The 25070-nt window shown below is 42.5% G+C and overlaps 2 protein-coding genes across 3 annotated transcripts in view; both read left to right on the forward strand.

The window, feature by feature from the left end:
• Positions 1-14199, forward strand: part of SNX6 (sorting nexin 6) — a 28253-nt gene extending 14054 nt beyond the window's left edge. For both annotated transcript variants that reach the window (XM_065064073.1, XM_065064072.1), the window contains exons 9-14: positions 1107-1182; positions 2476-2515; positions 3674-3760; positions 4654-4813; positions 5874-5959; positions 12328-14199. In XM_065064073.1, the coding sequence (XP_064920145.1) occupies positions 1107-1182; positions 2476-2515; positions 3674-3760; positions 4654-4813; positions 5874-5959; positions 12328-12381 (503 nt within the window). In that variant the 3' untranslated portion in view covers positions 12382-14199. The remainder of the gene's footprint in view (positions 1-1106; positions 1183-2475; positions 2516-3673; positions 3761-4653; positions 4814-5873; positions 5960-12327) is intronic.
• Positions 14200-16423: 2224 nt separating this feature from the next.
• Positions 16424-23214, forward strand: EAPP (E2F associated phosphoprotein). Its single transcript, XM_065064074.1, has 6 exons — positions 16424-16638; positions 17159-17340; positions 18676-18774; positions 19132-19255; positions 20122-20244; positions 21734-23214. Exons 1-6 carry the CDS (start codon positions 16565-16567, stop codon positions 21996-21998), a joined length of 867 nt encoding a protein of 288 aa, XP_064920146.1. The 5' UTR covers positions 16424-16564; the 3' UTR covers positions 21999-23214.
• The last annotated feature ends 1856 nt before the right edge of the window (positions 23215-25070 follow it).

Genomic DNA, 25070 nt, shown 5'->3' on the forward strand with positions numbered 1-25070 from the left:
TGAGTCGGGACAAATGGCATATTTTGAAATTCTGGCTAGAGGAGTAGAGCAATGGGAAGCCTGTTTTGGAAATGGGCAATCTGTAGTTCACAGGTAATTTGTGATCAGTGGAGGACTGCGGGGAGTGCAAAGATACTGGCTTCGTATTTCCAGCAGAAAATCTATTTTTTGCATTTAAATGGGAGAAATAGAAGGGAAGGTTAACAACTTCCTAATAGCTTTCTTCACTATAATAAACGGCACAGATTCCCTTGGGATTTATGAACTGATGAATTGGGTGGAAGGTGACCCACTCAATTTGTTAAAACAAAGTTGTGTTATTTATTAATAAAATAAAATAATTCTGCTAAATGGTATATGAACTTTGAAAGTAAGTATATTGTTCATTGCTTGGATCTGTTAGCGTTTTCATCATCCATTGAGTTTATACTAAAAGCTCTTAAAAAAAAATCTGGGCAAAGATTTTATTTTTATGATTACTATATAGCAAATACCTCATTAGTCAAATTATGCAGCTTTCTATACAAACCCTGCTTGTATTTTCATTGCTTAAAATGCTTTAACATTATTGCTACTTCAACCAGTGACCACTTGTTGATGAGGTAAGGGTTTCCTGAAAATTAGGCATGCACTAGAAAAGTTGTTGTGCATATAGTGCAGTATTTTGGTAGTTTGGAGTTTGTATTCAATTTACTGCCCTCAAGCACACAAACTTACTGTTTGTTATTGTTAGACACTTTTTTTTTCAAATAGGTTTAGACTTTAGATTCAGATTTTAATTCAGACTTTAGTCGTTGAGTTTGTACATCTCCCATAAAAAAAAAAAACAAACCTTAAAAACGTTGCACAATACATTTACTGAGCAGGTGCTAATTGTATTAAATATTCCTAGATAAATTACCGTCTTCGTGATTTGGTGAGAGCGCCATGTTTATTGTGCGAAGTACCCTTCATAATAAGTGACATGATTGAAATCTTATTTCTGCTTTTGTGTTAAAGCATGTTTCTTTTAGAAAAACACCTTCTCTCCAAGAAAGAGAGAAACTTCAAAATTTTCATAAAGAAGAGAAATAAAATAGTAAACCAGTGCTTGTTTGTTTTTCTAGATGTGGCGGATGACTATAATAGAATTGGTTCTTCATTATATGCATTAGGGACGCAGGACTCCACAGATATATGCAAGTAAGATATTGTTAATAATTTACGGGCTTATTTCCTAAGTAGCGGTCTTAATGGTGACCTGCTGAGATTGGTAGGTCTTTTGTTATGGGAAAAAGAGAGTTTATATTATAGTTTTATTACGTTAAGAGATTTTCTTCTCTATTATTTCATTGATATAACAGGCTGCTTTAATATTTTTGCTTTAATATTTGTCTGGAAAAAAAAATCCTGTTTTCTTCAGTCTGTAGAAGATTACACAGATGAGATGAAGAAGTCTTCATAAAATGAGAATAAAACACAACTTCTTCACCATTTTTTTAAAGTGTTCTAGATGCTTTGACATGGGCAAAGTGAACAAGTCCTGGGCTGAGTATAATGACCTCTGTGGGTGTTTCCTGTACCAACATCTTGAAAAATAGTTTTGCTGTCCTCACAATTTTACTGCCTTTAGGAAAATAAAGAAGTCTACAGAGATCCCTCACACTTTGAACATAGAAGAGAGTCTTTATGATCAGATGCTTATCCTTTAATCTTTCAGTGATTTACTCGAATATGAAGTTTGGTGTATCTGAAAGTAAAACTTATTTAACTATAATAGCTTAAAGATGTTGATGCTTGTGAACATGTACACTTTAACTAGAGTTGGTGTGACGACAGGTAGGAGATGAGTATGAAACTAAACTTATTAATGTACCCTCAATTGCAGTGATATACTTCCAAATGTGGTGATAGCTTACGTATTGGTAACTTTAATTGCAGTGTTGAGATTCGATGTAGGCTGTTACAGATCAGTCAGGAACTGTCTGTTTTCTGTCAAAATACTATGATTCGACTGTAGTTGAGCCTACTGGTGCACTGAACCCTTGTCTGCTGGGAAGCTGTGCCACATTGTTGCTCAGCCTCCCTGGATTCCACATAGGGCGTGCGTCGTGTTTACTGTGTGAAGAAAAGTGCATTCAAACTTGAGTGCAGTATGCTTGATAATAGTGTAGGACTGTTAACCAGGGTGGTGGTAGTTGGGGTTTAATTTACAGAAGTATAAAGAATCCCCAGGGATCTGTGCAATTATTCTTTAATAAAAAACATCCATCCGTTATGCTTTGTTTGTCCCTTACCTTTTCTTAAGTTGTACAATTCCCAGATATTTGAAGTGCTACAGTTTTAAACTATTATGTTATCTGAGTTCTTTGAATTACAATTCTAAGCAGTGCCTGTACAGTCTTTATTGCTGGACACAGATTGTATTTTGAGTCCTAGAAAGTAATGAGACTGTTCAAGTTAATGTTGTAATATAAGCTGTTTTCCTTTGTGCAGGTTTTTTCTGAAGGTATCAGAGTTATTTGACAAAACAAGGGTATGTACTATGAAACCTTTTTAGATACATTATTTGTGTACATCCTGGAAGTAGCAGGATATCTTGTGTCAACTAGACATTAATATGTGGGTGCTTTATGGCTGCTTATATATGAAGCATTTAAGCAATGTGTGGTAAGGAATGGAAAAATGTAAGGTTTCAGTCATCTCTTTTTTTAAAATTACTTCTATTTAGGAGTCTTCAGTCTACTAAATGTTGTAGGCATTTCTGCGTAATACATTAGTAAAGCTACTGTTCCTCTAAAATGCTTACAGGCCTTCCATACTTGTTATTGAGTATCACAGAACTTGTTATGGAATAAAGAAATGAAGAAATGTAATTCTTAATTAAAAAAATGGCACTCATGCTGCTTTTTTCTGGAGCCAAGATCTGTTTCTGCAATTATTTGACTCAGAAGTATTGTTGCTGATGCTCCTATCTTGTATCTTTATAACTATATCTTTTATCTTTTTACTTGTTTTGGCTTGATAGAGCGGAAGATGTGTGCTATATAACAGGAAAACTTTTGAATGAGAAATGTGTCTATTTCCTAAATGCAGACAGTCAAATCTGCTTAAAATACATACTTTAAAGAAAATGAAGTTAATAGAATTACTTGCTTTGACCTAAAATGTTGCCTTATCAAATTTTTTTTAAGATTCAAAAAGTGCACTTGCAGACTATGTTTCTAAATTCACAGAAATATCTGTTTCAAATACAAGCAAATAAATTTATTGGTCTTTTGGACCATTTAATACACACAGTTACACAACTCCTCTGCAAAGGTGCCTTAATTTGTTTTCCTTTGATCTCAAAAACAACACAAAACTTGCTGTGCAACTCTTTATGCTAGATAAGTTTTTGTTTCTCTGCTGTTTTTCTAGAATGTGATACACATAATAGAAAATGGGAAGAAAGCATTGTTTAAAATAGAAAGTTGTTTGCACAGTATGTTATTGCTTACATTCTAATACAAAGTTCTATACTGTTTCTCATGATGCATCTTTAAGTGTTCTGTCACAAATGAATGATTCTGGTTTTTGAAAAAGACAATCTGTCTTATACTGTTGTATGTTTCATGTTGTATTTACATCATACAAGTGAATACCCAAAGTCTGGATGTTTTTAAATTGATGCTTTTACTTGCTATTTTTCCAGAAAATAGAGGCCCGGGTATCTGCTGATGAAGATCTTAAACTTTCTGATCTTCTGAAATATTACCTAAGGGAATCACAAGCTGCTAAGGTGAATTGAGGGATTTTTGTTCAGTGAAATAGTTTTGTTTGTTTGTTTGTTTTTAAACAGATATAGAATGATCTTGAGAAATACACAGTAGGTAGGTTAAAATGCTGCCACTTGTAGCCTGCAATTCCTCCCTCAACTGTAAGCATGGATCTCAGTTCTATGTAAGGGGTAACAATGCAGTTGCTGATTGTGGGACTGACTGGAACTGTGTGATCCACTTAACAAGGCCAAATTGTGCTGTATAATTAAAAATGGTGGAAGAGTTGTTGGTGGATTGTTCATGTGTTTGCAATGTGTTTGCTGTTGTAGACTGCAAGCAAGTTTACTTTTTTTTTTTAAATTAAAATTGGATATTCCAAATTATCTGCAAAAAGACAAGCCAGTTTTGGTAATCTGTACCTATAGAAAGTGTCATTATTAGTATTTTTGTTGTAAGATGATTAAGTAACGTGACAGAATGAGGAAGCATTTGACAGAAAATGTCTGTAGTTAGACGATCACAGCAAGAAATGTTGCACAAAAAAATGCTACTGTTGTTTCTTGGGCCCTGTGAGTATTTAAAATACATAATCTAAATATAGTTCATTTCTGATCTAAGAAACTGTGAAATTTCCCGTGGTTGCTCCTTCTTAGGCTTTTTAGAGTATCATCTAAGCCATCTGTTGCTAGACAAGATGCAGACCAAACAATATTAAATTGCGTGTCTGATCCAGTGTGGATATTTCTGTGACTTGCAGGATGAAGTGAATGCAGATAATTTGATAAGAACTGAAATACTGCAAGAAAGACTGAAATTAATCTGATTTTTTTTTTTTTTTAATTACTTGGTATATACTAAAATCCTTGGGTAGATTCTTGTGAAGTCTATACATCTCTTATGCCTTTTTTTATAGGATCTCCTGTATAGAAGATCTAGGTCACTAGTGGATTATGAAAATGCTAATAAGGCGCTGGATAAAGCAAGAGCAAAAAATAAAGATGTGCTGCAAGCTGAAACTACTCAGCAAATATGCTGTCAGAAATTTGAGAAAATTTCTGAATCAGCAAAACAAGGTATTTGGGTGGTCTTTGATCCTACATAACTGTAATTGAAAATTAACAGATTTTAGGATATTATTAATGAGAATTTTTTTTTTTGTTCTGTTTCCTAAGCAGAACTATTATCTTTTAATCAGTATTTACTTATTTTAGAAAGTTAAAGTGATATTTTCCTTGAACTCCTCATAGCTCCATTAGGCACAGCAAAGTCTAGGTGCAAATTATTTGTTAACTGCTTTTTTATATGCATAGGATACAAAATGATAATTGCTAGAAGTAAAGGCAAACCTAGTCTTTTGAAGTATTGTTGAAATTCTGCTTTTGGTTTTATGCGTTCTTCTGTGAAGGCAGCGGGCTGTTGCAGAGATGATACTACATTAGAAAAGGGAGAGATCATGAAATGAGATTTCATTGAAGTTGCAGAGTTACCAGTAGCTGTAGAGAAAAGAAACCTTATTTACATGTTGCCTTTTCCCTGGAAATTTACTTGCTTCTGTTAAGCTAAGATTGTTGCGAGTTAGTAGTTATCTGACTCATTGTTTGGGGCAGATTTGTTCAAGGTTTAAATATCATGCTCTTCTGTTTTTTGTAATTTAAGTATTGTTTGACCTTGTAAATTTGGCTAACGGTTCCTATAAATGAGACAGTGGAGAATGAGTGATCCTATTAGCCACAAAGCTGCATGCATGAAGCATACGTGCTTCCTCTGTTCTTTGTGCTAGCTTTTAGCTTAGTATCTTCCCTAAAGACTTGCACGTATCAGCCTTGAAAGAACAGTGCACTTGGAATAAGAGAACAAAATGTTTAAAAGCATCCACATCGCAGTCTTTTCTCCAAAGAGCTTTGTGTCCACAAAAGGTTAGCTGGAGATGAGGAACTGCAGTGTTGGTTTGAACTCATCCAACAGTGTAGCAGTATCTTTGAGTCCAGAATGTGCTGAGATTAAACTTGAGTTTTTCCCTCTTGCCTTCTCTTACTCTTTACCTCTGCCATCCTGAAGGAGAATCTTTTTAACAGTTGAGGACACTAGCAATAATGAATCCAATGTTAATGAATCCATTTTTATTTTCTATAGAACTGATAGACTTTAAGACAAGAAGAGTTGCAGCATTCAGAAAAAATCTGGTGGAACTAGCAGAACTGGAATTAAAGCATGCTAAGGTAATTGTGATCCTTTTTGGCCTGTATTTCAACTGATTTTAAATATTACATGCTTGAATAACCCCAGTGGCTACATTTGTTATGTGATATGCACTTCACATTCAGAAAGGGGAATATGAAGGTAAGCATCATCCAGAAAGGTAAACTTTCTTGAATAATAAAGAGGGGGGGGGGGGAAAGTACAGATGAAGTATCTCTGAGAGACTGGTGTGCTTGAGGTGCCTTTGGAAAACTCATCTTCTTGAAGAAAATTTTGGCTTCAGTTTTATGTTTCTCTAGCTGTTTAATATTTATAGCTGCAGAGCTTGAATACCTACCTATTTTTAAAAACTAATCTCTCCATTTTTACTGTGATATTGGAAGTGGTTTCTTCTGTTACCCAGATGCTGGGGGCTTGATGTATAGGATAGACTGACTATAAAGCATGAGATCACACAGGTCTGTCTGAAGTCAGAGATCAGTGTTACTCGGAGGATGATTTATGAACCTTTTTGCCTTTAAACTATAAAGTGCTAACAAAAGAGGAATGTTGCAGATAGCCTTTTCAGTAAAAAACACTTTTGCAGGGAAAAAAAATAAGGGGGGCCTGTACTGTCCTTAAATTTCACAATGTATTTGATTCTTTTAATCCATATAAAAGTAAAATTTTTGGTTAAATCAGGTTACCTGTTCTGATTTCATAGATGAGTACAACAGTCTTTTATTTTTACAGTGCTATAACAGGAGGCGGCTTTCTTTTAAGTCAACTCTTCATCATTTCTCATTTTCATCACAAATCTGAAAGTGCATTGACTACCAAGCTTTGAATTAACTCAGTATATATGTCTTGAAAGGACGAGTTAAGAGGTGTATAGTGTTGCTGAGTTAACTTGCTGCTTTACGCTCTTTTCAGTAATGTTGACAGTGTCATTCTTCATTCTGCCAAAACCATTGTTCGTAAAACTAGTGCGGTATAAAAAGGGTTGTTTTGGGGAAGATTTTTTTTTTTGTTCATTTGTTTTTTTGTTTTTTGGGGTTTTTTTCAGTCTTTGTTGGTATAAGTTCACCTCGACAGTATATTTAGCTGGTAAAGTAATCAGTAAGGTCTGGAATACTTGGCTCCTTTTTCAGATGAACAGTGTTTACTTTAATGTGCTATATCAGAAATTCAGCTATATTTTCCCGAAAGTTTTAAATCTTCTCATAAAACTGTGCACTACTCAGCCTTCCTACTTCTCTGTGTGTAACAGCTGTCTGTATCCAGCCCTGAGTCTCCCAGAAATCCCCATATTTGGTCATGAACGTACTGGTTATGGGTTTTAGTGAAATTAATAGTCCTAACAGTCGTGCTTGCAACAGCTTTTATTGATTTGCCATATCGTGCTTTAATAAGGTAATGAATCCACAATGCTTCTGTCCTGCTTCAGTCATTGACTCTTCATCATCTCTTGTAACTCACCCTTGCTGAAGTCCCCATATGCCTTGGAGTGGAATGTTTAAAAAAAATGTCTCTATCTTCTAAAGTATCCTTGAAGAATCGCTTGTATTAACTCTCTGTGCAAGTCAAAATCTTGTAGTAATTTTCTCTTGAATTTTGACAGCTAATAACTGCAGAAGGCAGGCAGAAAATACTTCATCTCTTTAGCTTTCAGCTTACTCAATATGTGCTTCTTGGTGTTCTCAGTTTACCTGGAAGAGCTTGAATTTTTTTTCTCTTCTTCATTTCTCACCACAGCTTGTGTTTAAGACACAGTTCTTCAGATAGTCTGTCTCAGTCTGTGACTTACCTTGTCTTAGTAAATTTACCAACAAGGAGTATATAAGGCTCTAACAGAAGCTTTGAACTGTAGTCCTGTTTCTGAAGGTGAACTTTTTGTTTTGCTGACCCTTTTCACCTACTTTATCATGGAGCACTCTAAGATTCACTAGACAGTTTTGAATATTTAAAGCTTTCCAATCTAAAAGGACATTTTGAGTAACAGTGAGAGTTCTTAAAATGTTAACAAATGTTGTGACTTGTTGAATGAAAGGATATTTTGTTTCTCACTAGATTTGACAGTTCTGTTTTTTTCAAAGGTTGTGTTTTCATATTTATTCAAAATTAGCTGCTGCAGATGGATCAGTTCACTGTGCTTTTATTTCTGCAGATTCTAAGTTGGATTATTGCAGAATTTACAAGTGCAATAGATCATATTTTTAATTTTATATAATGGAAAATTTTCTTATTAATGCTATAACCAGCCTATTTGAGGATAGTCTTATGGATAGATTTTCATTTGTCTGTACAGAGGACTGAAGGACGAAATTGTTTGGTGGAGACTTTCTGAGTTCCATAAAAGGAAGAAAGGTGATGTGAAAAGACTTGGGGTTTTTATTGAAATAGCATTGTCCCCTGATATGTGAAGAGCAGTGTTAGGGGAATATGAAGGTTTGTCCTTGTCTCAGAGAGAATGTTTTTGTACTTGTTGCAATGCAAATCATGAACAATGCTCCCATTTCAAGGAGGCGTAAGTAGCCCTGGTTATGGCTGGGCTAAGCTGGGTTGTTTGTAGACACCTAATTCCTCTTGCAAAAGAGCCAAAAGAGGGCTTGTAGAAGCAAAAAAAAAGAGCTCCTTTTTCATGTAGGCAATAAATTAATGAAGTCTGATCAAAAGCCCCCTGCTTTAAGGTTCCAGACAAAATACTTTGCCTGATGCTGCAGCAGTCCTTGTCTTTGTGCTTTTGCAGCTACTGGAGGCAGGTGAAGTTCTAGCAGCCTGAAGTTTTAGCAGACTGGGAATTGCTTGGCTTGTCAGTGGCATGGGGAGCACAGCATTCCCGAACTTTGCAACATGACCTGTTATTCAGGTCTAAGTGCACTTTCCAGCAAAAACAGCTAACTGGGGTGAGGGGGCTGGGAGCAACAGATTCTGCTGCTGCAGCAGGCTTTTGCTACAAGTCTTAGTGTTGTGATGTTTGGTGGTTTGGTTTTGTTTGGTTGGGTTTTTTTCCTGCAAATGAGGGGTCATGCAGATGCATTGTCTGGAATCAGTCTAACCATGTGGCTTCTGGAGTCGCCTGGCACAGAAAGAAAGGAGGTAAAATCTTGGTGCAGCAATGGGTACTGGAACTCAGCAGAGAGGCCGTCTTTGTCTTTGGGAGGAATTCAGCCACGGTGAAGGTGGCTGCATGACTGTTAAAAATTACTTGCTCTGTGCAGAAAGAAAAACACAAATTCCAGAACACAGAGAGCGCTGCACTGAAGAAGTCAAAATGACCACAGTGTGGAGAGCAGGTTCTGAGAAACAGCTCACATTTCCTCAGCCACCTCTGGCTGTGTGGCTGTTGAAGACTGAGGGGTGATACAGAAATCAAGCTTTCAGTAAATAAGGGACACTGTATGTACAAATACTAAGTGCACCCTCTCTGCCTGGTTACGTTTATACTACTTCCTTATAAAATACTTGTTTTAATCTGCTAATATTCTCTCACCCTTTCCTGGTTGCAGTTCAAGACTTTTGAAAAAGCTAAAAATCACAGTGTGGGTTGAGATTGCTTTAAGCTGATGCAAGTGCAGACTACTGCCAGGAAGGATGATGAAGCATGACTCTGTTCCTTTTCCCTATATTGGCACTATTATGTGTGCGGCTGTGTAGGAAGATGGAGCTAAAAGTTGCTCTGGGTTTTTCTAAGCTTTGCTTGCAGTCTTGTTTTCGCAACATCCCTTGTCAAAATGCAGTTTTGCTGGGAGGGTCTGGGAATACAAGAGAGCCGACTTCGGAGCAGCAGCACATACCCTAGATTTACTTAAAACAGCTGCCAGACTACAGCTTTAGATTCTGCTTCGTCTCTGAGCTATACTAAACATATTGATGTTTCTTTTTCTATGGCTGTTCCATCTGAGTATCTCAAGGTAGTGTTTAGCTTCTCTTTTGCTAGCTAGTCATGTTTATTAACTATTTCATACAGCTGTAGCTAACGTAAGACCTGATTGTTTTGACATGTAGTGCAAAAGCTGCATTTAAACCTATTCAGTATTTTGAACAGTTGGATTTTGAGGTGTTCCCAGGTTGGAATTCATGTTCAAGAAGGGAGGTTTGACAGTTGGTGAAGCTGCTAAGGTTATAATAATATATTTAAAGGACTTATAGCCTTGGCTATATTTTAGAGTCTTTTGACATATGAAATGTAAAATAGCCACTTCCTTCAAATAGAAAATAAAAAAATCTAAACATATCTTTCCACAAATATATATGCTCTTTCCTTTATGGTTTTTTTGTGGAAAAAGAATTTGTTGCGTTACTAGCAACAGATGTCTGTTTGGAACTAACAGAAGAAGGGAGTAAGCAAAATCCAGTGCTAAGGGATTTGGTTAAATGCTTTGTCAGCAATTCTTTCTTTCCTGAAGAGGATGTTTATGTCACAGTGGTTGTGCCAGTAACTGTAATACCTAGAATTTAGGAGTCTGAGTTGGTAAGAAACACTTTCCTGAACCTGAATTCATAGGACTTGCTCAAGCTACGCTGATACAATTCAAGTGTGTCAGATGTTGCAGCCAGAGAGAGTAATGGCTCATGGCCTCTACTGTCCTTACAGATATTATAATTTAAATAAGGTTGTTCCTGTGAACTTTGTAAATTTGATCTAATGAAAACAAATGACGTGCCTATTTGGAAAATGTCAGCAGACTGGCTGGCTGAGTCTGGAAATGACTGATGTGTAAAGGACATCTTGGCACCTTCTTTTCTTTAGAGTGCTATGCAGTGGCCTCTGAATTGCAAATACACTTCATGCTGCTGATGGCATGTAAAGAGGTGGCCAAAAGATCACTGTCACACTTTTTTTATAAGTAACATGTGTGCAGTCCACAATTATATTTTACTTCAGACTGAAGTATTCCATTTGAAGACTGATGACTTCAGACTGAAGTGTTCCTTTTCATTCATTACAGCTAAAAATCAGCTGTTCAATAACAGACCTTAGATTTAGGAATCTTATACACTGCAAAGATGGGCCACCAAGTCCCTATGCATCTCACATATATTGAACTTGTTCATATTGGAGAATTACAAGCCTCTTAAATAGCTTGCGACTGTCCTCTGCCATTATAGGCATAAAAGGACAAAAAGCTGTTAAGGCTGTAACTGAAATCAGTGGAGAAGACTGAAAAGCATTCAGTAGACACAACTGGGAGTCTTCTACTTTGAAGCCTTCAATTTAGTTAATTGCTTAATCTGGATTTTAAGAACCTTAATGGGGGATAGAATTATGATTTCTTACCTTTTTGGGGTGAGGGATGAGTGTCCTTCCGCCTGTCTGCCACAGGTCACTTGAAATGCTTTCAACTGAAAATGTAAGAACTAAAATTATTTAGTACTTGTGTGGATTGTTTATTAAGGACATACAAATCAGGGCTACTGACACTGTTTAATTACATGCTTTGTTTGTGTGAAGTTTTCTTTACAGGTTTATTTTTGGATCAAAAAATGTTTAGAAGGGTAACTGGGCCTTCAGGCTGTTTTGATCTTGCATTTTATCTGAACCTGATAGGAATTACTCGATGCTGTCAACAACCTAACTTTGATTCTTGCACAGAGATTTCAGATTTGGGATCAAATCTAGTACAACTGTTTCACAGTGAATAACTAGTAGTTTGAAGTGATCCTAACCATAAATGAATGCACAAACCAATGTGAATACTGTCAATACTGGGTGGTATATGTCTTAAAATAAGATTAAAAACTGACCCATAGGTGTTCAAAAAGAAGGGCCGAAGTTGGCCTTAGAGATGAAGCTTAGTTAATGTTCAGATGATCTCCTGCAGCTCTGGCTGTAATGGCTAAACTCAGCATTGATGGCTAAATCGCCTGGCTAAGCCTGTCGGTCAGTTTGTTGTCTTTCACACAATCCCTGGCCTAGAACAGAGCTGGGAGCTGAAATGGCTCCTATGGTGAGGAGGTACTGAGTGCTGTGAATTAGTTAACGCTTCTTGATGAATTCATTTTTCATTATAATATATTAATACTTCTGCTTTGGGAGTATTTCAGTGACAGAGTAATGGCAATTCTACATAAAAAATGAAAACTTTGTGTCTCTGAACTTCATTGCTAAGACAGTGCTCTGCAGTGAATAGTTTTTGTGGCCAGACTAGATCTTCAGTAAGAAACTTGTGAAGCAATGTGGAAAGGATACAAAATGCTTATTTTTGAACCTCACGTTGGCTTCATTTAGTTCCATGACACAAGGCTTCTACATTTAAAACACTATTTAAGATAGAAGTTACTTACATAAATATTTCTACCTGTCTGTTCTCCTTGAGTAGTGTCACTGCTATTTAAAAACCATCTTTTTGCCACAAGCACAAAAGAGAACGGGGAAATGCAGTTATATTTGTCTTTATTTTTACAGGGTAACTTACAGCTGCTGCAGAGCTGCCTGGCAGTGTTAAACGGTGACACATAAACTATGCTCCGTCCTCCCGCTACCAAGGGCTGCCCTCCTCTGGATTTTGTTTTCATGACTTTAAACAGGCATTTACAGTTACCTGGAGAAAACAGTTGACAAAGTGCACATGAGCAAGCTCTTTCTTTCAGAAGAATTAAAACAAACACCTGAAAGTAGCTCCAGACTATATGAAGCAACAGCATATTTCTTATACAGACATACTCATGTTTATTTAATCATTAAATGCTTTCATTGTTCAGAAACCAAATGCTCTGTTTTTGTGAAAATAGCCAATATAATTATGTTCATGTTATGAATACTATGATACGGCTGCCAATCTTATTTACCTTTGTAAGTAATTTCTGCAGTTCACCATTTGAAGCACATTGTTCAAATGGTCTAAATATTTCCATTAGATATTTGAATATTGTTACTATAATGGCATTGTATACACTGTCTTAGTTTTTTTTCTGTGTACTGATATAAAAAAACTTAATCTTTTTTTCAATTGTGAACATTTCTTAGAAATTTTGAAGAACTTTGTGTAACCTTTATAACTATGATTTAAAAAGAAAAGCAAATGCATTAGTATGTTTGCCTTAACTTGTAGACTAATCCAATTATTGTAAAATAAACCATGAAATCGATGATTTTTCTAAAATTACGCAGACATTGTATCATCTGTAAGCTTGATATTTTCTAGTAATTCAGATTAATTAGCTTTTTCTCTATTAATCCTGTAAAACCATTGAGTAAGTATTGGATTGGTCTCACACCAAATACTCGCCTGGTAACTTTTCACTTGCATTCTCAGGTTTATCCATTTGCCTGTCCGTTTGTCTGTGACTTTCCTAGCCAGGATACTTAAATTGTTTTGAGCTTGGTGGCTGACTCTGAAACTGCTTTTTCAGAAATTATTTCAGAGAACTTCTTGGGTTTATTTCCAGAAAGGGGAAATAAAGTAGCAGAAGGGAGCTCAAGAAGTGCATAAAATATCAATGAAAGGTAATACCGCCCCGCTTTAATACAGAGCAGAAGCTTTGCTTCAAAACTAAAAAGTAAAATGTAGGCCAGTAAAGAAATGCCTGAAAAGAATCTCTCTCTGCTAACTGAGCTTAAAACTTAAGAGCTATGACTCCAGTTTTATTTGTTGTATGGCTTTGTCTCTCTTACTTGAACCATGAAACTTCTGAGAGGTGCTGTTCTGTTGTGTAATTTCAGGGTGTCATAAAATTAGGCTCTACTTGATGAATTGCTCATCACAGTGGGATTGCTGCTTTATATGGGTTTGTAGACCTTGAATGAAGCAGCAGAATTTTGAGTGAAGGGGATGTTTGGAGATGCAGATCCATGTGAGTCGATGTCTGTGATTACAGACTCCCTGTACTGCTGCATCCAAGGGTGCGGTTGGTTGTTTTACTTTTCCTCAAGTAGGGTGAATGGCACAGTTGGTACCTTACCCTGCTGCCTTGCACATCAGAACATTTCCAAGGCAGAGAAGTTTCTTACCTGAACGTGCTCTTTGCGCTGTGCGTGGTGTTGCTCACACGTAGCCCCAGGCTTTGATCAGCACTGCCCGATGGCTACTGGCCACACATCTGGTGTCTGTCGTGTTTTCCAGCAACAGCTACTACAATAATACTGTGCTGTTCATCTTCCAGACGTAACAGGTATAATTCCTAAGGAACTCATCTATAAATACACTATAAGGGACAATGAACACAATGTACATACAGTTAACAAAATTGTAAATATTTTAAGTAGGATGTGGGAACAGTTTTTAGATTAGTCCTCGCTGTTCAGTGTTACTAGCTCATTAAATTTTTTTCAAGCCTCTTGGTATTGGGTGTGTCTCTTCAAGCTCCCGCCCGTGTCACTGTGATCAGAAACACTTAGAGCGCGACCCGAGGACTTGCGCCTCCAAGGGGAAAAAGGAAGATCTCGGGCAGCCGGTACCGCCCCGGCAGCGGCGGGGAGCGCCCCGCTGTTCGCACCGCACCGCACCGCGGGCGTTCCGGGGAGCGCCCCCGCTGTTCGCACCGCACCGCGGGCGTTCCGGGGAGCGCCCCCGCTGTTCGCACCGCGCCGCGGGCGTTCCGGGGAGCGCCCCTGCTGTTCGCACCGCACCGCGGGTGTTCCGGGGAGCGCCCCGCTGTTCGCACCGCACCGCACCGCGGGTGTTCCGGGGAGCGCCCCCGCTGTTCGCACCGCGCCGCGGGCGTTCCGGGGAGCGCCCCCGCTGTTCGCACCACACCGCGGGTGTTCCGGGGAGCGCCCCGCTGTTCGCACCGCACCGCGCCGCGGGTGTTCCGGGGAGCGCCCCGCTGTTCCGCACCGCACCGCGCCGCGGGCGTTCCGTGGAGCGCCCCCGCTGTTCCGCACCGCGCCGCGGGCGTTCCGGGGAGCGCCCCCGCTGTTCCGCACCGCGCCGCGGGCGTTCCGGGGAGCGCCCCCGCTGTTCGCACCGCACCGCGGGCGTTCCGGGGAGCGCCCCCGCTGTTCGCACCGCGCCGCGGGCGTTCCGGGGAGCGCCCCTGCTGTTCGCACCGCACCGCGGGTGTTCCGGGGAGCGCCCCGCTGTTCGCACCGCACCGCACCGCGGGTGTTCCGGGGAGCGCCCCCGCTGTTCGCACCGCGCCGCGGGCGTTCCGGGGAGCGCCCCCGCTGTTCGCACCACACCGCGGGTGTTCCGGGGAGCGCCCCGCTGTTCGCACCGCACCGCGCCGCGGGTGTTCCGGGGAGCGCCCCGCTGTTCCGCACCGCACCGCGGGCGTTCCGTGGAGCGCCCCCGCTGTTCGCACCGCACCGCGGGCGTTCCGTGGAGCGCCCCCGCTGTTCGCACCGCGCCGCGGGTGTTCCGGGGAGCGCCCCGCTGTTCGCACCGCACCGCACCGCGGGTGTTCCGGGGAGCGCCCCCGCTGTTCGCACCGCGCCGCGGGTGTTCCGGGGAGCGCCCCCGCTGTTCGCACCGCACCGCGGGTGTTCCGGGGAGCGCCCCGCTGTTCGCACCGCACCGCGGGTGTTCCGGGGAGCGCCCCCGCTGTTCCGCACCGCACCGCGCCGCGGGCGTTCCGTGGAGCGCCCCCGCTGTTCCGCACCGCGCCGCGGGCGTTCCGGGGAGCGCCCCCGCTGTTCCGCACCGCGGGTGTTCCGGGGAGCGCCCCCGCTGTTCGCACCGCGCCGCGGGCGTTCCGGGGAGCGCCCCCGCTGTTCGCACCGCGCCGCGGGCGTTCCGGGGAGCGCCCCCGCTGTTCGCACCGCGCCGCGGGCGTTCCGGGGAGCGCCCCGCTGTTCGCACCGCGCCGCGGGCGTTCCGGGGAGCGCCCCCGCTGTTCCGCACCGCGCCGCGGGCGTTCCGGGGAGCGCCCCCGCTGTTCGCACCGCGCCGCGGGCGTTCCGGGGAGCGCCCCCGCTGTTCGCACCGCGCCGCGGGCGTTCCGGGGAGCGCCCCGCTGTTCCGCACCGCACCGCGCCGCGGGTGTTCCGGGGAGCGCCCCGCTGTTCCGCACCGCGCCGCGGGCGTTCCGGGGAGCGCCCCCGCTGTTCCGCACCGCGGGTGTTCCGGGGAGCGCCCCCGCTGTTCGCACCGCGCCGCGGGCGTTCCGGGGAGCGCCCCCGCTGTTCGCACCGCGCCGCGGGCGTTCCGGGGAGCGCCCCCGCTGTTCGCACCGCGCCGCGGGTGTTCCGGGGAGCGCCCCGCTGTTCGCACCGTACCGCGGGCGTTCCGGGGAGCGCCCCCGCTGTTCCGCACCGCGCCGCGGGCGTTCCGGGGAGCGCCCCGCTGTTCGCACCGCACCGCGCCGCGGGTGTTCCGGGGAGCGCCCCGCTGTTCCGCACCGCACCGCGCCGCGGGCGTTCCGGGGAGCGCCCCCGCTGTTCCGCACCGCGCCGCGGGCGTTCCGGGGAGCGCCCCCGCTGTTCGCACCGCGCCGCGGGCGTTCCGTGGAGCGCCCCCGCTGTTCGCACCGCACCGCGGGCGTTCCGGGGAGCGCCCCCGCTGTTCGCACCGCGCCGCGGGCGTTCCGGGGAGCGCCCCCGCTGTTCGCACCGCGCCGCGGGTGTTCCGGGGAGCGCCGCGGGGCCGCCTGGGCTGTGGGTCCGCCCTCCCCCTCGGGGCGGAGCGGAGGCGCGGGGCCGCCGGAAGCCGCTGGGGCGGCCGGAAGTGGCCGGGCTCGGGCTGGCTGCCGCAGCGGTTGCCGCCATGAGCTGCCTGCGGGAGGAGGACGATCCGTACGTGGTGGAGGAGCCCAGCGACGAGGAGCGAGCGCTCAGCAGGTGCCGGCGAGCCCCCGCCGCGGGGGACTTCCCGGAGCCGGGCGGCTTCCCACCCGCCTGGCCGGGTGCGGGGGCAGCGGCGGGGCGGCAGGCCGGGGCGCAGCGCTCGGCGGCGCTCCGTCAGGGCGCTGGGCAGGGCTGGCGCTGCCGCCCGGGGCTGCGGGGGCATCGCTGCAGCAGCCGCGGCCATTTCCGTCCTTGAAACCGGAGCATTTGCGTTTCTGACCTTACAAGTGCCGGTGTGTGAACAGGTCCCTGCTCCTGCACGGAGCTGCGCTGACCGGAGCCGCAGAGGCACCGGGGCAGGTCACAGCCAGCCTGCAGGAGCTCCTTTGTATTAAACCCGGAGTTTTAACACCAACAAGCTGATAAAATATCTTACTAAATACATTTCCCATAAACACGCGAATAATGACTTCCCGTGCACCCACACAGTGCAGATGCTCGTTCTCCAAGTGACTCAGTCCATGTTTTAAGCTGGTTGTAATAATCAGGTGTGTTAATACCTCAATACCTGCAGCTCGGAAGATGAGGTGGACGTGCTGTTACATGGCACTCCGGACCAGAAGCGGAAGCTGATCCGGGAGTGCCTGACTGGGGAGAGCGAGTCTTCCAGTGACGATGAGTTCCAGAAGGAGATGGAAGCGGAGCTGAACACCACCATGAGGACTATGCAAGGCAAATGGAAATCGCCAGAAATGGGTAAATCACGCTTATATCTGCTTGCATATCAAATCGTGAGTTAAGCAGTGTCCAGTTAGGGTGTGAGGTTAATGTATTATTCTTTAGGTGGAGGCGGGGTGTGTGTGGTGAGAGTTGAGTGCTGCTTGATGCCCACAGAAAAATCTTAAAATGGCTGATTGCATCTGCAGAAGTGGTCACTAGGTGCCACTTCAGTGAATGCATCTATTTAATCTTTATTCTAAAGATTTTGATTTTGATGTTTCTGAACTTCCCATTTCCTTCTTTAATATGATTTATCTTTTTTGGATCAGTCCCTTTTTTTCTCAAGTTGTGCTTTCACATATATTTAGAAGACTTTTAAGCAGGTTGTGGTCTCTTGTACTTTATCTAGCGGCCCTCAAGATTTGGAGCTCTTTCTTGAAGAAAAGAATGGCATACGGTAGATTGAAATCCCCAATCAGCTGGGGGAAAGAAGTCAGGAAAAATATTAATCTCTTCTTCCCTTACCTGCTTATAATTGTTACATCAAATAATAAAACTGTATTAAAGAGATACGTGTTCTGGAGTTTGTGTGCTATGGGTGCAAGAGATGGATTGCTTTGGCATTTGAACAGCATATGTTCATTTTTCTTATTACAAAACATCTAGTGAGGTGTTTTCCTGGAGAATCATCGTAGTATTCACTTTAACGTAGGGACCTCACTCTGCATTCAGTGGGTTTAATAGTTTCGTCTGTGTTAGTGGGAAAATCTGATCTGTAGGTTTTGGTATTGCAGTTAAGAACATGTAGTGATTTTTATACTACCACATGCATCGAGCACAGAAGACGATTTTTGGTGCAGACTGGCTGTGACAGACGTGCTCGGCAATTCATCCAGGTCTATTTGAACTTCTGTGGTCCTGAAATTTTGAGGGATTTTTTGTGTGAATTTTATTCTAATCAAAGTTTGTGAAGCAGTGTGCCACACCTGTGTTTCTTTCGCATGACTGAAGATTTGTGGAACATTTGAGGTGCGATGGATTATGCGGGGCAGAGGCAGGCACCTTTGATGTGGTGTCCTCTGTGCTTAAAGGGAGGGTACCTTGGAAAAACTTCCCTTTGAACTGTACCTGAGTTTCTTCTCATGGGGAGTGAGCAGCTTTGCTCTGAGAGAGCACCTGTAAATGAAATAACACAAGCAATGTGGATGATCAGGATGTGGGAGTAAGTGGGGAGAGCTGTTACTTAACCCACCCAGATAAAGCAGAGCCCTTCTGGATAGAGTGGCTTGAAAGCCCAGGTTTGTTCTGGGCTGTATACTTGCTGTCCTTTTGAGGTGTTCTTACCACTTCTCTCTCTAATTTCACACATAGGTACTTCCTCGAGTACTGGTCAGATGGGACCTGACACCACTTCAAAATACTATGATGACATTTACTTTGATTCTGATTCAGAGGACGAAGATAAAATAGGTAAATGGCTGGGGAAAGGAGAGAGGAGCGCATCTTTGCAGTAGCTCTCAATTCCTGTGGAATGCTCTTGGGGGGCTCAAGGGGTTGTCCCTGAAGGCAGCCTTTTGGGGGCAGTTACCAGCCTATATTATCTCAGGGTAGCTCCTGCAACTTTATGATGTATCCCAATGTATGTGAGGTGCGTTAATGCTTTGGGGTGGTGCATTTGGAGGAGGGAGGAGCTAGACCTTTATGTTTTGGTTTAGATTTATTGCACATATGGAAAAGGAAAACTGAAAACCTGATATTTTGATTATTGAAGTAGAGGATCATCACACGTTTGTTGGATGTAACATATGCTTGCACAAATCTTTCTAGTTACACAGGACATCCAGAAAAAAAGAAAACATCAGCAACGTCGGATTCTTTCCAATGATGAGTTGCTATATGACCCAGAAGAAGACGATAGAGACCAAGAGTGGGTAGACTCACAGAGGAGGGGGTAAGAGACCATAAATATTTGAATTGTGTGATGCTTAACATAAACTGAAAAATTTAGATTAAAATGGTGAATAGAGAGAAGAAGCATTTGCTGTCACATCTATGCAGTGAAAATATTTTTTTATTTAGAATTGACAGCATATGAAACATAAAAGCCTGTAAAATTTTTATGTGTATACAATGGGAGTTGAGTCTTCAAAATTACACAATTCTAAAACTTGCAATTTTTTAAAATCAAGACTTCCTAGTTCTGTAAGCCAGTTTTATCTGTAGATCTCATCTAAACCATGCTGTGGATGAAAAGTTTGTGAGATACTTCAGTTGTTAAATTAACATCTGCTCCTGCTAAATACTGTATTTCTAGTTTTGGAAAACTTTGGATTTAGCAAGCCACTAAATGTTCAGATAAAACAGGAACAGCACAATAAAACAGGAACAGCACAAAACTGCTTTACTGAGGGTTTTTTGAAGGGTGAAGTAGAAAAATGGGTGTTGCAGCAGAAGTAAAATTCTCCATGTAAATCTGTCAAAAGGGATAATATTAATGTATGTTGCCTGCAGAGATTGCACTTGAGGTATTTGCCTGGTCAGAAGAGAGCATTAATAGGCACAAATTCTCATGCCAGCTATATTTGTCTCACCAAAGGAAAATTATCTGTACAAAGTAAATGAAAATAGAGCGTCATGTGTTTTTACTCCCAGTTTGTTTATGTGCTTTGAGTTACTGAAAAAGATGTCTGGAAGAAGCCGAGTATTAAGTGGTATATTTTAGTATTAAACAAGTTTGACAGTTGAATCGATACGCCTGACAGCAGGAGCAGGTGATTTCACTTTTTGTCTCTCCTTCCTCCTCTCTTGAATCGGTAGGTACCGTAATCAAAGCAGAGTGCGGCCACAGCAGCAGCAGACAGAACCTTCAGCTGTTCCAAATAGTGATGCTGTTTTGAATTGCCCAGCTTGCATGACAACGTTATGCCTGGACTGCCAGAGGTAATTAGTGAACCATAAGGAGTCTTTTTGTAATGTCTTTTTTTTTTTTGCTCAGTAGTATTTTTAGTGTATCCAGTTTCATCAATTGATTTGATAAATTCTATCTTGCAAGGTGAGCTAATAAAGAGAAGGCAGGTGTATGTGAATCAGATTTAGGGGTGAATGGAAGTTTGTAAGAATCACAATCAGTTTAAACTGCAACATGGAGATGACGAAGAACAGGGTAGAGCTGAAGTGTAGTGCAGAAGGTAAACTATTTAAAAAATAATAATTTGTGGACACTAAACAGGCAGTTCAGGCTTTTTCAAAATATTTTGGCTTGATGTTTGGAGGCATAAAACTATTCCAGGTCACTTTTGTGTAAAAGTGCCTTGTTTAGGGAAGGATTAAGCAAAATCAAGTATTCTGACTTGGTTTGGGTCTTAGCAGTTGTGGTTTGAGTATAGTTACATGTAAAAGTTCCTGGAAAGCCTTTAGGTGAGAATCCAGACTCTGTTCTGCAGCTCTCTAGTATCTGACTGCAATGCCACCTTAGTACTGCTAAGAGAAGGAGAAGACTTGAACTGGGAGTAAAGAGAAGGAGAAGACTTGAACTGGGAGCAAAGGAGAAAGAAATCTTGTGAAATGAGGAATAAACCCTTGCTGAGTAATTTTGATGATAGAGGATGAAATTCCACAGCAGACTAAAATAGTAGAAGTATTGGGTGCTGTTTTTCACTCGTTTTCCTTTGCTGGCTCTGGTACTCCTTGACCCTGTTCTGCAGTTGGGTATTTCAGTTTGCTAAGCTGATAGAAAACCATCCATTTTTATTGTCAAACTGGTCTTTTGTGTAACTTGCGTTACACAAGCAGTAAAGCCAGCAGAAGTGAAGACAGGACTTCCGCAGCCGCCTGTTGTGTTGATTTAAGCTGCTGTAAAACTGCAGCCTGAGTGAGGGACATGGTGTTGAATCGAACTGAACTGAACCACAGCCCTGAATTTTGCTCCGTACTCCAGCCATGCAGTTGTCGCACTGATGACAGCTGAAAATACATTTTATATTTTGTTATAGACATGCTTTTTCAAGTGTGATGTGTCAATGCTTGTTATTTATAAAGAAGGAATTTCAAGCTTGCAAGGCATTTTAGGATATAACTGCCAGTATTTGAGTCATTTGTACTTGCAGCGTCATGATCGTTTGCTTATCATCAGCCATATGTAGCAATGCATAATTCTGTAGTACCAATACCATTGTATTCCAGGTCTTTATTTCAGCCTGAACCAGCATGTTTGTAAAAATGCCTTAAGACAGATGGCTACAATTCTATTTGTTAAAGATTTTTCTAGTTGTGACTTTCGTTCTGTTTATAGAACTTGATATTTATTTGGCTTTCAGCCCTTTGGCATGGTACTTCCTATCTTTAATCACATTTCCAGTGATGATAACCAATTTCTTGGGAGTAGAGTTTTACTAATGATATGACTTGCATTTTCTCCCCTTCTCCATAGACATGAATCTTACAAAACACAATATAGAGCCATGTTTGTGATGAACTGCATTGTTAACAAAGAGGAAATTCTGAAATATAGAAAAAAGCTAAAGAAAAGAAGTAAGAAAATGAAGCACAGCAAAGAGACTACTTCTATACAATCAAATGAGGAAGAGGAGGAAGTGTATCATCCAGTGTTATGTACTGAATGCTCAACTGAAGTGGCAGTAATGGATAAAGATGAAGTTTTTCACTTCTTCAATGTTCTAGCCAGCCACTCCTAATGTGCAAAAGCAGCGGGGGGGTCCTGCACTGTTTAAGACTGCGTGAAGTATCAGAAATGCAGACATGCTAATCTTTTTTAAATATGGTCTTTTAAATGTACATTTTCATTAGAGAACTTTATAATGGTTAGATTTTTGCAAAGTTTATGAAGGGAATACAGTTAACTGCCTGCATTTGAGAGCAATATTCTTTCACACCATCGGGTAGTTGCATCATTGAGGATTTAAAATTTTGTAAATATAATGTAAGATCTGTGTATTATGATCATTCCCTGTAAATATTCTATCCATTATCTCAATATGTATTAGAATTGCTGCTTAGAATAAATACTGTATAGTAACTGGTTCTCCATAGCTGCATTGGTCATTTCTGTGGAACGTGGTAGACAATTCTGTTGGGATGTTGGGCTTCTTTAGCCTCATATTCTTGGTAGATGTGCACACAGGTAGGTTTGATAAAGAAGGTTTGAGAAGGAAGGAATTGCCATCGTGCAGGGTGTTTCAAGAAGATGAACCCAGTTTCAAAGAAGTCTTGATTCGAATTAAGTCTGTCTTTTTGAAACACCTTGTGTTTGGCTTTTGGTCCATTAAGATCTAAGAAATGAAAATTTTTATTTATACAGAGTGGAAGGTTAGCCGACACTGAGTTTGCTGGCATGGATCATTTAAATAAACATATTAATGCTTAGCAACACAGTTAAGAGTTTTTAATGTAAATATGTATATGAAGAAAATACTGGAAATTTTTTTCTGTTGTTTTTTTTTCTTACAATGACACATTTTAAGAATAAATTTATGGTCAGATCTATGACCACAGGCCTAGTTTGTATGCTTTTCCTGTTTCTTTAGTATGTTTACAGCTTATTTATGGGAGCATAAAGAACTTCTGCTACTTGATATTTACACATCTCGCTTAGTCTATGAAAACGATCCAACGTTGGATCTCTCTTCCTCCAGGCACCTCCCAAGAGGTGACCTCTTGATTTTTATTAGTAAGAAATGCCTCCTCTTTATAGATTGATATTTTTTAACACTTGACTTGAACAAGGGTCTTTCTGAAAAGAAAATCTCATCTTTATACTTTTAATAGTACTAGGAATAATGTATATGTGCTTTGAGGAATTGTCAGAAATATTTAAAGTCGGGAGGGAGGGATCTGAAGAATATACTTATTTTGTGCCTCAGACTATAATAAAATCTTGTGACTCTTTGGTTACCTTTTGTAGTCCCTGGTGCTGTATTTTACTAATCTACTCATTCCACACAGTGGTACATGAGATTGGAAAGAAACAAATACATTGGTACTTCTGTCACGATTACATGAGGAGAACACTGACTTCTTATTTTCAAGTCAGCAGAAGCTTAACCTCTGCTTGACGAAGCAGAGAACTGTTGAGGCAGCTGCTGAACGCTTGCTTGGCTAGTACAGTGTACCTTCCTCTGCACGGGCAGCCTGCGATCAAAGCTGAGCCATTCTTGTTTTGAGGCTCAGGATCTGCCTGAGGTAAGATCACAGCCTTGTCTTTGTTACCTACAGCCAGTCTGATGCGTGGAGTGCCTGACTTGCATATTGATAGCTGCGGGATCATCTGAAGTGGGATAAATGGTTGCTGTGTGCCATGAGCCAGGAGGTGTACATGGAAAACGCTGAACATACGAAGAACTGTTTGTTCTTAGTAGAAGTGTGGAGGAGCAGGTGTGACGGAGGGTACAGTCCGTGCTGTAGGGCATGCTGGCCCTCGTGTAGCTGTCTCCGTGTTCCAGGTGGAGCGCGAAGGCTCTGAGAAGCACCACGTTAAGGGTCTTTGCACTGAGCTACTGGAAACACGAGCATGCAGGACGGTAGTTCAAGGGCTCAAGTGTTGGTGTGGGGGCAGCAGGAGGAACAACAGGTGGTGGCAGGTCCTAAGCAAGGGTAGAATGGGAGGGAGGGAAAACTCCATACAGAGGAACATTGTCAGTTTTCTTAAGGGGCTAACTCACAAAAAAACTGTCTCATGAGCATGCATGGCACTGAAAAGGTGTAACGGGCCTGGGCACCATCTGGTTGGTTAGGGCAGATGGAGCAGGAGGCATTGAAGCTGGCATGCCTCAGCCTTTCATCTCAGGTACTTTCCTGCTGCTGCTTCTTGCTTGCTTTCTCACTTGAATCACATAGCTGCTTCTTAGGAAGCACTGGAGCAGGCAGGACTGGGACTTGTTTGCCCCATATTGTAATGTTTTTGCAGCTTTGAATGGGACTAACGCTTTAGTTGCACTGAACACCCTGCTTGTCCTTGAACTTTGTACGTGTTTATGTAAAAAGGAAGCTTTCATGATTACCACTGCTTTTTCAAGCAGCAATGTCAACACAAAACTCCTTCAGCAGCAATTGCAACAAGCAACAGTGGTCTTGGGTAGGGGCAACAGCGCCTGTAACCAGTTGTGGGGGGGTATTAATCATGTGAATGCTCTCTTCTTGTGCTGAAATAAATCTGCATGGATAAAGTGTGTTCACATGTCTTCTGGTTGAATTAAATCCTTTTTCAGATTCTGTCACACAAACTAGTACAGCGTTCAGCTTTCTCTGCCAGCTGGTTTTCTTTTCCACAGTTATCTCCTGGTACTGTAGTTGTATTTTGCAGCTGTGTAAACAACTCCTATGTTCATCCTCCTGTGACTATTTCCTTGTTTTTCATTGTACTAATAGCACAGGTGAGGGTAGGGGCAGGGGGGCTGCAAGAGCAGAATTGCACTGCTGAGTGACCTAATTGCAAATTGATTTACTAAGCAGGGAGAGCATATTGGGTCGATACCAGTTTCTAATGTTTGGCACGCTTGGCGTGCGAGGTCCTGGCTGGTGGACTGGCCCCGCTGCGTACAGGCTGCACCTTGTGCTCCGCTTAGTCACAGTGCCCAATTGCCACCTATGTCCCCTTCCAGCAGATTTTCAACTAGTGCCTTCTAAGCTAGATTGCCAGTATTGCCAACAGCCCTTCTTATCGTGCAGTCCCAGGCTGAATTTCTGCTTATCTTGGGCCGATGGGCGCTCAGGGCAGGGGTGTCCCACACCCGCTGGCATCTGGCCCCAAG

The sequence above is a fragment of the Columba livia genome, chromosome 5, assembly GCF_036013475.1.
Source record: "Columba livia isolate bColLiv1 breed racing homer chromosome 5, bColLiv1.pat.W.v2, whole genome shotgun sequence".
Classification (NCBI taxonomy): domain Eukaryota; kingdom Metazoa; phylum Chordata; class Aves; order Columbiformes; family Columbidae; genus Columba; species Columba livia.